Below are 12,662 nucleotides of genomic sequence, written 5' to 3'. Positions count from 1 at the left end.
GAAGGAGCTTATAAGTCTCTAAGTTTGGTGTGAGTTGTCAGTTTTCCCAGCTTACTAATCCTTCATGCCTCTGTCTTCTTTTAAATGCGTTAAATCTAAAAGCTTCCTTTTTGTTGAGTTTCAGTTTAGGTAGCTTACCCCCAGAAGAAGATGCGAAGAGCGAGCCCTGGGGTTCAGCCGAAGCCACCTACTCTTGTGTGATCCTCTTCTTGCAGCCTTTGCATCACCTTTAAAGACAGGGGAATTTCAGTCTTGTTTATTTGTTGTTTTTATTTTTTTAGGGGGCAGCACTTAAATACTTGCCAGCTATTGTCAATGATGTGAAATTAGTATTTGATCCAAAAGAACTTAGGTGAGTAGAGTTAATGAAATGCATAGTGTGAACTTTATCTAGATCTTTATTTTACACACACACGCAGATACATATATATATATACACACACACATATATAAAAGTATATACAGAGGCAATGAAATGTGTTCACCTGAGATGTTTTATCACTTTGGTTTTATTACTTTCTTTTTTCCCTTGCAAACATTTTTAGGGCTACACAAATAGCCTGTTTTTAAAGCAACATGTATGGCATTAAGGTTTGACAAATGTCTTGGCAAACTTTGCAGTCTTGTTGAGTACAATCCTGCAATGAGACAGCAGGAGTTATCAATCAGGCAAGTGACGTCAAAACTCTTAAGCCGTATACTTGTGCTTCCCTCTTTCAAGTATAAATTTATTGTAAGTAACAACTCTGGTTTTGTTCAGTGAACCCTATTGCTGGATCGACATTTCGGTAGCTCATAAACACAGGAGTGTTGTTAGTAAATAGAAAGGGTAATAGGAAGATGCTTTAGAACAAAAACCAATAAAACCAAATCAAAACTAAGATTTCAGGAAAACTTTTAACTTAAAGAGAAGAAAAGCAGTTTATCTTTCACAGTGCTATTACAAGGCATTTAAGTTGGGGAAAAAAAAACCCTTTTTTATCTAATTTGATTGCGCAAGCCCTTCTATATATTGTCTCTTTTCATTTCTATGTTCTGGTGTGTCAAAATAAGGAAAAGAAAGATAAAGTAGAAATAAAATAGTTAAGCATAATCGTAGTCTAACATTCCAGTGGCCTGAGGAACCTGGCATTTAGCTTCTGCTTGCCTGTACCGTGAAGTTTTTACATGTACACTTATGCTTCCTATGGGCCTCGGGAGTACATCTTGGTAGAGTTTCTGGACTAAATTCTAGTTCTGATGTGTCATAGCAAAAGTACAGGGAAAATACACCAAATGAAAAATACCAGGATTTGGCCTGTTTTACCCCAAACACTACAGTTTTTCTTTCACTTAGAGTGTTTAAATTGAGACTGAATAATACTTAGAAGTGAAGGTTTAATAGGAAAACCAAAAAAACCCCAAGATTTTAGGAAGTGGTGCAAAATTATTGAAAAATCTTTTAAAAATCTGTATTATGTGGAAGCTCAGCTGATGAGTGTGATGGTACCTTATCATCCTGAAATGCGTTTCTGGGTTTGGGTTTTTTTTGGTGGTGATGAAAGCTTGTGACATGAATTATCACTTTTTTTTATTTTTGGCTTATGTGATCATGTATTATTCTATTAATGGTATGTGATGATTGAAGTAAAGAGGCAATAGCACAGAGAACTGAAATCTGAAATCTAAAACCTTAAGTGAAACATAGGAAAAGCATGTAAAACGGAGATAAAAGGGAGAGGGCAAAAGAGAAGACGCAAAAAACTAAGCAGATATTTTAAAGACAATTCTCTGAAATTCCTGTTGAACTCTTTTATGTTGGGGAAAAAATAGTTTGCTTGTCCAAAAGTAGGTAGTTGTTTATCGTGTTCTGTGCTATTGGATGTTTTCTACGTATTTTGGAGAGAGATTAATATATTTTTACTTGTCCCTTTGTATGTAGCAAACTCTTTACTGAATTCATCCTAAACGTTCCCGTGAGCCGGCTCACAATCCAGAAGCTGTACTGCCTGATAGAGATAGTGCACAGTGACCTCTTCACGCAGCACGGTAAGCAGGGCCTTCGCAACCATTAAACTTTTGCAGCATTCGTTGTCTCCAGACCTCTGCTAGTGCAAGGTTTGGCCTTGCTGCCGAACGCGGCGGAGGTTGTAACCGATTAAGGTTGTTCCATTAGAAGGACAAGAAGATTTAAAATGTGAGGAAATGCTAATTGACACTTACTGCAGGTTATAGATCATAAAGAAGTGAAAGCAAAAACTTGTAGTTCTTAATTGAAAAGGGTACTAAGCATCCAGTGTTATTGGCATGTGTTATAACTTTAACTATGATACATTTTATCAAAAACTATTAATTCAGCTTTTGTGGTCAGTGAAGTTCTATGGAGAAAATGGGAGTTTTTGATGTCCTTTCCTTCCGCAGCACCATTCTCTCTCTTTAAGCTGTCCCCTAGCTGAAGCAAAACAACATATAAACCTTTTAGAGTGTGCCGTTCATGCATGCTTTCTTATTTTCTCTTTTTACATTAGTGGGCCAGTGAAAGGTAAGTTCAAGCACTTGTCTTATAGATTTCTTCATTTGAGGTGAAACATTTTATTCTTTTTCTAGATGACTGCAGGTTAAACTAACCTAAACTAAGTGTATATGTGCTGTCAGAAGTTAATGAGGGAGCAAATAGGCAATGGTTCAATGATAAAGGAAATTTGAAAGGATTCTTCTGTCAGATCAAAAATGCTGGGACCACGTGATGCAAAGTGCTGATAAAACAAACTTTTCTGGTTCCAATTTAAAAAAAAATGTTCTTGGTGGACTGGCTTTGTACTGGCAGGTCTTACACCAGATCAGGTAATGTCTCACCACAGCTATGTAACTTTTGCTGGATCTAGTAACTTGTATTTTCTTCCAGTCAGCAAACTGTATAAAGATTGTGTAAAGCCAACACAATCTATACTGCAATCTATTATGCTCCTTAGTTTTACAAAACTGTGTGCGTTTGCACCTGCTGCAGTTCAGCGGCGCTGCGAGAAGGTGGGGTGTTGCATGGATCTGGTACTGACAACTGGGGAATTAAGTACTGTTGCTATTTCCACTTCTTTCCACTTGAAGTTTTCTTTCTAATTTTGCACAAGTAGCAATGAAGAATGATGTTCAAAGAACGAGCTTTACATTTTGATGGCATTTTTTATTTAGACTGAATTTACAGTAAGGTTATTCTCCAAGTTTATGATTTACAACAAGTACCTGTAAAATTATTGGGTCTACATGATACATGCAAATTTAAACCTTAAACTTTGAGTAAAAAAAAAAAAAAAAAATCTAATGAGAATTAAGACTGGAAGATGGAGAACCTGGAGACTCTGAACCTTTCAAGAAAGAGAGAGAGCTTTTCCATAAGGAAGCCCTCAGTAGAGTTTCAGTCTCACCTGAGCAACAAGGCGTAACACAGGCTGTAAATTTACTTCCTGCAGTTATGGATGGTGATGAAGTAAGAATAAATCTCTGAAGAACAGAGTCTACCAGCCATGTCACCATGTACTGCACCAGCAAGTCCAAATGCAGTTCAGCTTGATGTTTGCTTTTGAGATCTTCTTTTGAAATTATTCAGCCCTTATGAGCCACATCAAATGGTTTTATTCTGAATTGCAGGGTTTTCAAGAATAAAAAGGAGGAATGCAGATGGAGTTGCTGGCGTTGGGGCTTGGGTACAATGGTACTAGTCTCTTGGAGACCATTTTAATGTTTGCTCTTTCAGATACGTACATCAATGTTACTCCTTCCCTTCATTCATTCTCAGCTCACTGTCCGTGTAGCAATTTTTCCTTCTCCTGGCTGCTTTTAGGTTGCAAGGTCTTTGGGGCAGAAGTCAGTAGTGTAAGGTATTACACTTGACTGTCTTGGATAGGAGGAAATTGAGTTAACTCAGATAAAACAAGAAGTTATAACTATAAAAGGCACTCCTAAGGAAGGCTATAGGGGCACATCCCGTATTTACTATATTGATCTTTGACTTCCCTTATTCAGCCAATTCCATTTTCAGAGGTGGAAGGAGAAATTGTGCGTGGCTGCTTTGTTTTTTTAAGCCTAACTCTCAAACTCAGCCGTTTGGGTTGCAGCGAACGTATAGTCCAACATTATTCTCTTGTAGAGCTCCTGAGAAATTTAAATGCATCGGTTTTAATAGCAGGGTCATTAATCTGAACTCAGTCCAGTTTTCTTGACAGAATACTACTACTTAATGGCTTTTGGATCTTATCAGGAGGCTCCTAAGCAGGGGTTTTCATGTCACTGGCTGTTAAGAATGTCTTAAATCGAACGTGCTTTGGTTGAGTTGCAGTGGAGATTCAAGGCACGTACGCCGCGAGCGCTGCCCAGCTGGGCGGGTGGCACAGTCGGCCCGCACGGGATGCTCCTTTCACCCCGCCGCGGCTCAGCTGTGCTGGACCGCTTCAATTTGAATTTTTTTTTTCTTTTTTCCCTTGCTCTGTGGGTTTGAGTTCTTATTCCTAAAACGTAGTTCAACTGCCTCTCCTCCTCCTCATTGATTCAATAATTTTTAACTGATAGGCAATACTTTCATATAAGTATGCAACTAATCCTGTATCATATTGCAGAAATGAGATTTTCTTTTCTAAAAGCAATATGCAGTACAGGATTGTAGAATTGATGGAAAGCTGTAAAACGTACAGAAAATCAAACAGCGTTTCATCAGTGTATTTCTGTTGGAGAAAAATACTCTAATTCTGTGCTTTGAGAGGTCAAGGAAGATTTATTTGTGTCTCCAGAGGAATTAAAATTCAAAATACATGAATTTGTGAAGCTTGAAGGATTTTGGGGCGAGAGGGGTGGGTATGTGAAATAGTTTGCTAAAGCATTGTGCTTGAAGAACCACGCTAGTGACGGATGGTTCCGTGGTCTTTACAAAATCTGAAGAGTTTGAGACCTTGGATGAGAATGTGCTATGGTGTTGTGGTTTGTATGCCTATAAAAAAGGATGTAAAATATAGCTTTAAAAATTGTTCACTTCTTTTCTGATTATGTTGTGTGCCAATTATGTGTTTCCTTCTGAAATTCAAGGTAACTTTTCTCCTTTGCAGAAGTGGTACTTATTTTTAGTAAGCTTTCTTCAGCCCTGGCTGGAAAACCCTGTAGATTCCTTAGGTTTTGGTGGTTTTGCCCTAACAGTGGCTCATACTTGAGCCCTAGTACCAGAGGGAACAAGAAAAATCAGTATGTAGCAAGTCAGTCAAAGCAATGTTAAGCAGAGTGTGTGTGTGCATTTGTATATATTTATTTGACATGAGAGTTATAGCTAGGTGACTTCAGGGAGCATATTTTTCCAAGCTTGTGTTTATTTACAGAGGCCAACAAGTAGAAATCATCTCTCTGTATAGACTAAATTTGTATCAGATCTTCATGATTCTAGTTTCTGTCCGTGAAACAACAAATATTCAAATATCACTAAGAAGAAAAGATTTTCCTGTTGATTCCCTGCTAACATAGACAGCTGTTCCTGCCCCTTTTCAGGGGTTATATTCATCGAGTTCAAGGCCTGCTTTGCACATCTTAGATGATCTGCCGTTTATCCCCTCCACGTTTGTATCAAAAAATCTATTATGGCTTTGGCAAAATAAATGTGAATTTTCTTCTGGAGAAGCGTAAGGTTGCATCTTGTTTTTCCTGAGCACGGGAAATAATCCCAAACGTGATGACGCTCGATTGCTCTTTTTCTGTTCACACCGTAGGCCTGCGTTACACACAGATTTTGTCTTTGCTCCCTTTCTTATGCGAGGAAACGCTTTGAAAAGTTTGTTTGGTCCTGGCTGCTGCAGAAGTTCTCCACAGTGCTTAGCACAACTATTTCCAAGGGCTAAATCACAGGGATGATCTGAGAGTTTTTTCAAGTGCTAGACCGCCGTGTTTTCCCGTACTCTCTATAGATGATTTATCTCATTTTTATGTGTGTATATTGCCCAGGCAGCGATATCAGCAGGATAAAGGGTGGTTGTGAACAGGGAGGTTGGTGGTCTGTGCTTTGGAGGAGTTCATTTAACTCTGTCCCACTCCCTAATTTTTGTAGAGAAGAAAATTATTGGGCAGAAGTCCTTTGCGTAGGGCTGGATGCTTCTGTAGGGTCTGTGAACGCCCCAGTGTTCATCTGTGCTAACTGGGGTGCAGCTTCTTGCATGCAGTAAAGCATTTTAAACTGTCAGTGATTAACATCCTGATTCAGCGACTTATTTGATTTTGAGACTTGAACAGAGCCTTAAATGTACTAGTTTAGACAAGTATGTATACATCTTGCTCAGTGAGCACATAAGTATATCAATATGTTCTTACATATGCCATACATACATAATATTTTATGTATGTATCTTTAAACATAAGATGAATATGAATATATAATAATTATATAAAAATAACTATATATGACCACATAGAAGTAAATGCACGTACAAATAAGTAACACTTATTACCCCTACCACAATAGTTTACATAGATCTGTTACGGTGCACACAAAATCTTTTTTGTTTATGTAGAGCAGTAACCTTTTGATTTAGATCGACCCTGCATCTCTTCTTCCTTTCATGTCCCTCTCCCATCCAAAAAAACCCACCTCAAACCCCGAAACAGAGGAGGCATTTCTTTAGATTAGCACCTGCAACAATTCTGTGTTGTAAAAGTCTTCCATAAGAGTATGTCCAAAGACAAGTATGAATTTAAAATTTAGTGTGGAACAGTTTTATAATAACCTAATGCATATTTTCAGTTCTAAATGTATAAATGCTTATGGTTGGTACTTAAATGAAGTGTCTTATCCTTGCAAACCTCAAAATTTTGGTTTTATGTAAACAGTGATTTATCTCCTGTTTTGTCCCATAGAGTTGTTTGTATTCTCTGTTGCTTTGTTTTACAAATGACTTCCAGCTAATTACCCAGGGAGCTGTGTAGCTGCTGTATTCTCAAATAGTTAGGAAATCTAGTGATTTCTTCATGAGGAAATTGTTAATCTATTAAATATTAGTAGACAGCATATAGCATTTATAAGAGTTCTTATTGTTTAATTACGACTAAAATTACAGGCTTTGTCTCCATGCTGTGTAGTGGAAGCGAGGTTACTTTTTTGGTCACATTAACTAAATGAACCATAAAATAAAGAAATGCATTTGTCAGTGTCCCTCCAAATGAAATGTTTCTAAATTGACAAAACTTTATTGTGTGTATTTGGCTTCAGCATAGTTCCTGTGTCAGTGTTTCATTTGAAGTCTTTGCTTGGATGCTCATAAGTTGATAATGCCTCCTGAGCATCCTTTTATAAAGATTAATATTTTATTCTCGCTGCACATTCCTGTGACATTAATCATTGTGGGTTGGACTCGTGCAGTAGAGAACAGATGTCGAAATATTGTTGTCTGTGATCATTGTGCATCGTACTCATGAGCTATCTTCCGAGCTGGCTTTTGAGCAGGAGACTAATGTTGTAGACTATAGATTTATCAAGGCTGCCCATTAATCAGGGCTGGGAGGTGTTTGTGACAGGCAGGCTGATGAAGGTTAACCTTTCCTCATCTGTACTTCTAAGCAATCAAGATACAGTTGATCGACCCAGTGTTCTTCAAAATAGTTTATAGCAAAGGATGCACTTAAAAATCTTATCTCCTTGTAGAGCACATTGCCATAGGACTAGATTTGTTTAGAAATATATAAAGATATTTCTGGGTGTTTGTGTGTTGGTGGGTTCCATCTTTGGATTTTGTTGCCTTCTAGCTCTTATCATAGAATCATAGAATCGTCAAGGTTGGAAAAGACCTTAAGATCATCGAGTCCAACCGTTAACCTATCACTGCCAAGTCCATCTATACCATGTCCTCAAGCACCACATCTATCCGTTCTTTAAATACCTCCAGGGATGGAGACTCAACCACTTCCCTGGGCAGCCTGTTCCGATGCTTGACCACCCTTTCGGTGAAGAAGTTTTTTCCTAATGTCTAACCTAAACCTCCCCTGGCGCAGCTTGAGGCCGTGTCCTCTCGTCCTATCACTCGTTACTAGGGAGAAGAGACCGACCCCCACCTCGCTACAACCTCCTTTCAGGTAGCTGTAGAGAGCAATAAGGTCTCCCCTTAGAGCAATAGAGAGCAATAAGGTCTTGTATTTTAATGGAGGTATCTGGAAAACCTTAAAATGATGGAATTGTTTCAATAGCTGTTTCTGCTTCAGTTCAAAGTGAAGCTGGGATCTGTTGTGTGGTTAGAAACCGATGGGACAAAGGCACCGATCTACCAAATGGCATCTACTGGAAGCGACGTTGCGGCACAGGAGCTGCGGTGCCGGGGGGCGGCATCCGAGCAGCGCTAGGGAAGTTTTTCTGGTACCCTGCAAGTGGGCCTTGAAAAACTGCAAGAGAAAGGAAAAGCATGTAAAAAAATCCTCCAGAATGTAACTAGGGCGTTATGACCTGTCAGGTGCTGAGCGTCATGAAGTACCCTTTTGGTTTTAGGCCTAGTTTTCATCTTTCCCATTGGCAATATTTATTCCTTTTTGCTTACTTCAAAGTAAGCTTTATACTGGTGTTTCTTCCTTAGCATAAAACTCTAACAGGTAATAAGAGGGCCAAGTAAGCTTCAGAGAGATTTCACAGTGCTGGTGCTTGCACAGTTCGCTGGGGTGTGAGTGTTTGTTTATGTGGTGGTGTTTTGTTGTTTGTGTTTTTTGGTCCCCCCCCCCCCCCCCCCCGGTGGTTTGTGGGGTTGTTTTTTGTTTGTTCCTAAAAATCTGGGAAGGATCTGGATCTTTTTATCAAGTACAAACACAAGTACATCTACAAACCAAATGGCACACGTTCACAAGTTGTTGTTGAGGAAGGCAGAGAGCCTATAAGGTGGTAACTGAGGAGCCTTGTCAAGTCTACCCAAGGGAACTTAGTCTTTTGTATAGGTTGTGTAATTCCAAATGAGGTAGTATGACAAATCAATTAGTCTTTCCTTTCTCAGAAATTCAACTTGAATACCTTCCCTATTGATTAGAGCGTGCTCTAGACAATCTAACTCAAAGGTGACATAGCTGCAATTTTCACCTTCTGCATGCTTGCAGATATTAAATTGATCTTTGACCGTTCTCTACTAGTGGGGCTTAACGGGGACACGAAACGTTTTCAAACCTCTAATTAGGGGCCTTTGTAAGTTATTAAAGATTGATTCGCCTCGCAGGCTTTACAAAGCCTCGTTCATATGTCTTCGCTGGAGAGCTTAGCAACGGGGCGTCAGGGTTCTTGCTCTCCCCTGCATTTGGTGAAAGGAGTGTGCTACACCACTGTTTTGGGGTTGTTTTTCTTAATCTGCTCTTTTCTTTCCAAGTTAGTCAAAAGCTAAGGTAACGACATATACTGAGGTTTCACAAATGTGGAGGCACAAGGCTGCAATTGCAAAGCATCTCTAGGGCAAACAGACTGAGCCGAACTAGGCCATTCATGGGCTTGAAATTTATATGGAAAATGCGTAGTTAATTTTGACCTGCATCCATCTGGGGATTCCTGTCATGTAAGAACAGTCTGAGTACTTGAGCAAGGAAGGGAATGGTTTTTTGGGATAGGAGGGAGTAGTCAAGGGCTGGAGCCGTTCAGAGGTAGAAGTTTAAAGCAGATGTAAAATGGTGATTATATGAAATACATGGCGAGTCAGTACCAGGAAAACCTTCTGCAGGTAATGGCTGGATCTTCACTCAATTTCTTTTTTTCTATTCAGGAGGGTGCTGTGGGTTTTTTTTAGCTGAGGTTATGCATTTCAAATACGTGACAGCGGACTATTACTTTAAATGCACATATATCATTGTCTACCATACTAGGGCAGTTTGGAGACTTCATTTTTGTATAAATAGCTCTAGATCATTTAATGAGCATCCTGGTAAAGAAGCTCTTTTGGTGAGGTCAATTCTCTTTAGCCATTTTTTTCTGCAGAGATCACCACCTCCTTTCACTAATATCTGCATAGATTTAGGATAATATAGTTGTAAACAAATAATGGGAACTTATGATGAAGATGTTTCTCTGTTACTAGATTTGGATCTTTTGTAATCCAATTCTCTGCTACCTAACGGAAATGAATATGAGGGGATGTGATGAAGTCATGGCTAGGTGTATTTCCCCATGTAAACACGTTGCAGGGTCTAACATCTGCTTCTCGAGGCAAAAATTTCAACAAACGCACCATGATTTTTCTCCTTTTTCAGCTATAAAGCTGGAGGTTAAATGACCAAGAAGCAATTAAATAGAAAATCTCTGCATTGAAGAAACCATCTCTTCAAAATACTTTCTTTGAATGAGAGCCCACTTGTGCATTCCTAGTGAACATGTACTTACTTGAGTCACTTGAGACTGGAGAATATTTCTCTTGAACTACTAGGAGTTGGGTGTGCTTATACACTGTTATTTCTCGTCCTCCATCTGTGAGCTTACAAAGCAGAATGAGGATGCTGCTGTTTCAGTTCCTCTCCAGCATCTTGTTGAGATGGAGTGCTCTCTATTCTGCATTATAGCATGGTTTTTCTGGATTATTCTTTACGTCAGTGACTTTTATTTTTCCCCATTGTGCAGTCTGAGAGAGCAGGATTCCAGCCTTTGTGCTGTGTATCTTGCCCTAGGGGCGAGTTCGTGGAGGTGCTCCTGTTGTAACTCTTTCCTGCTCTGTAGGAGACGGAAGGCTGCGGTCACCGATGGCCTGGGAGTCCTGAACCAGCTGCAGAGAATAGTTTGGGTCATTGCAGTTGGACCTTACGGCACTGGCTGAAGGCGTCTGGCAGACTTTGGACAGAGACTGTTTCCCTATGAAGTCCGTCTTTCTCTCATCCATCCTGTTTCCTTCTCTTTTTTAGTAGCAAAGGCAAGTCCTCTTGAGCCCATACCTTATCACCGAGACTCACCCAGTGAGAGTAATTTTCACCTTGGCACTGAGTTTTTAATGCCTGTATCAATTTTTCCACTGCAAACCAAATCACACCACCGTAAGCATATATTGATTTCTTCACCCTTGGCACCCCTTTGCCTCCTAGCTGTCAGTTTTTTCCGGTACCTGCAGTGCGTATTTTAGCGCTGGTGATGCTGCCTTGTCCGTCCCATGCTTGTAACCAGCAGACTGTCAGCTGAGCCTCGGTTTTCACTATGGAGGGATTTTGAAGCTGGCACCTGCGTGGGGCCCATGCAATCATAGAACCATAGAATATCCTGAGTTGGAAGGGACCCACAAGGATCATTGAGTCCAACTCTCGTCCCTGCGTAGGACAACCCCAAAAACCACACCGTATGTCTGAGGGCATTGTCCAATTGCTTCTTGAATGTTGTCAGGCTTGGCGCCATGACTGCCTCCCGGGGGAGCTTGTTCCAATGCTCCACTACCCTTTGGGTGAAGAATCTTTTCCTAATGCCCAACCTAAACCGCCCCTGGCATATCTTCCTGCCGTTCCCTCGGGTCAATGCACTTGAGTACTGTGTGACAGCAGTACCTCCTACCCGGGGTGCAGCATCTCCTAAATACTGACGGGAGTCATCAGGAATGGCCGAGGGTGGAAGTGCACGTTCTGTCTCTGGACGTCTCTTCAGAAAAAGACGAAGCTAGTAAAGGTACTTAATTCTGGTGAATGATGCAGACCTTTGTCATCCTTTGAGCTACTGGTATTTGCTGTAGCTTCTCAGCACCGATTGGCTCATTCTGTAACTCCTGCCTATCCTGACTGCTTCGGGGTGCCAGTTACGTCCACTGCAAAAGGCCAGAGACCAAATGTCTATCAATACAGGGAACGGTTGGTTGCAGAAGGAGCTTCTGCTGTTGAGTAGCACTCTACTGTTACCAAGAGGAGGCTTCCTAGTGTTGAAAGCGTTAGTTTGAGCTATTGATCTCTTGGCTTCTCAAGAAAGTGTTGGATATAACCCTAAACAAGTGCTTTCACATTGCAATATGGGGTCATCCCCTCTTAATTGAGATTAATCTCCGGTTTTCATTTTTCAGTCCTGTGTCTCCTGCTGTGGTCTGTATGTTGCTTGCAGTCTTGATGTCGGGATGGTGATGTTTACTGGTCCAGAACTATTTAAAATCCTCTTAAATAAAGGCTTAATTGAGTGCTCATAAACATTTCTGAATGTTCCAGGGACTTCAGCTTTTGTGTGAAAATAATCTCTAAGCAATGATGTAGTCATTAAGGACTGCCATGAAGCCTCCTCTTGTGAGTCATCCATATGCCATCAAGTCCAAGCAATTTGGGTAATATCACTAAAAAAAAGTGTGTTATCTTTTGTGTGGCTGTCAAGAGCTTCATCCATATTTTCCCAGGTACTGTATAATTAGAGATCTCATGGGCCAACAGCCAATGTAGCATTTGACAAAGGGAATTCTTCAGTCGTGTTTTCAGAGATTGTCGGCCAGGGGGATTTTATAGTACAAGGGCAACTTTTTGGAGTGAGCCATGTTGTGATAGTGTATGCCAACGTCTCAGGAAAATAAAAATTTCTTAATGGTAACCATTGTTTTTCAAGATACTTGGTTCATGTGCATATACACGCAAAGCTGTGCTGCTTTCTGGCTGTCTCATGCATATGACTTCTCTGAGAAGAAGCTGCCTGCCAGCTTGGTAATCCAGCCCTTTTAGTATAGAGACACAGTACTCCTTCCTTTGGGCAGAGCAGAGCTCTCACCTTC

The 12,662-nt window shown here is 40.3% G+C and overlaps 1 protein-coding gene across 4 annotated transcripts in view; it reads left to right on the top strand.

Annotated features, from left to right (window-relative positions):
- DOCK1 (dedicator of cytokinesis 1) overlaps positions 1 to 12,662 on the top strand; it is a 315,877-nt gene that overhangs the window by 82,028 nt on the left and 221,187 nt on the right. For all 4 annotated transcript variants that reach the window (XM_082310428.1, XM_082310427.1, XM_082310426.1 and 1 more), the window contains 2 exons: positions 282 to 352; positions 1,922 to 2,028. In XM_082310428.1, the coding sequence (XP_082166554.1) occupies positions 282 to 352; positions 1,922 to 2,028 (178 nt within the window). The remainder of the gene's footprint in view (positions 1 to 281; positions 353 to 1,921; positions 2,029 to 12,662) is intronic.

The sequence above is a fragment of the Platalea leucorodia genome (genome assembly GCF_965183815.1).
Source record: "Platalea leucorodia genome assembly, chromosome: 4".
NCBI classification, from domain to species: domain Eukaryota; kingdom Metazoa; phylum Chordata; class Aves; order Pelecaniformes; family Threskiornithidae; genus Platalea; species Platalea leucorodia.
This window is presented reverse-complemented; position numbering and strand designations above follow the sequence as displayed.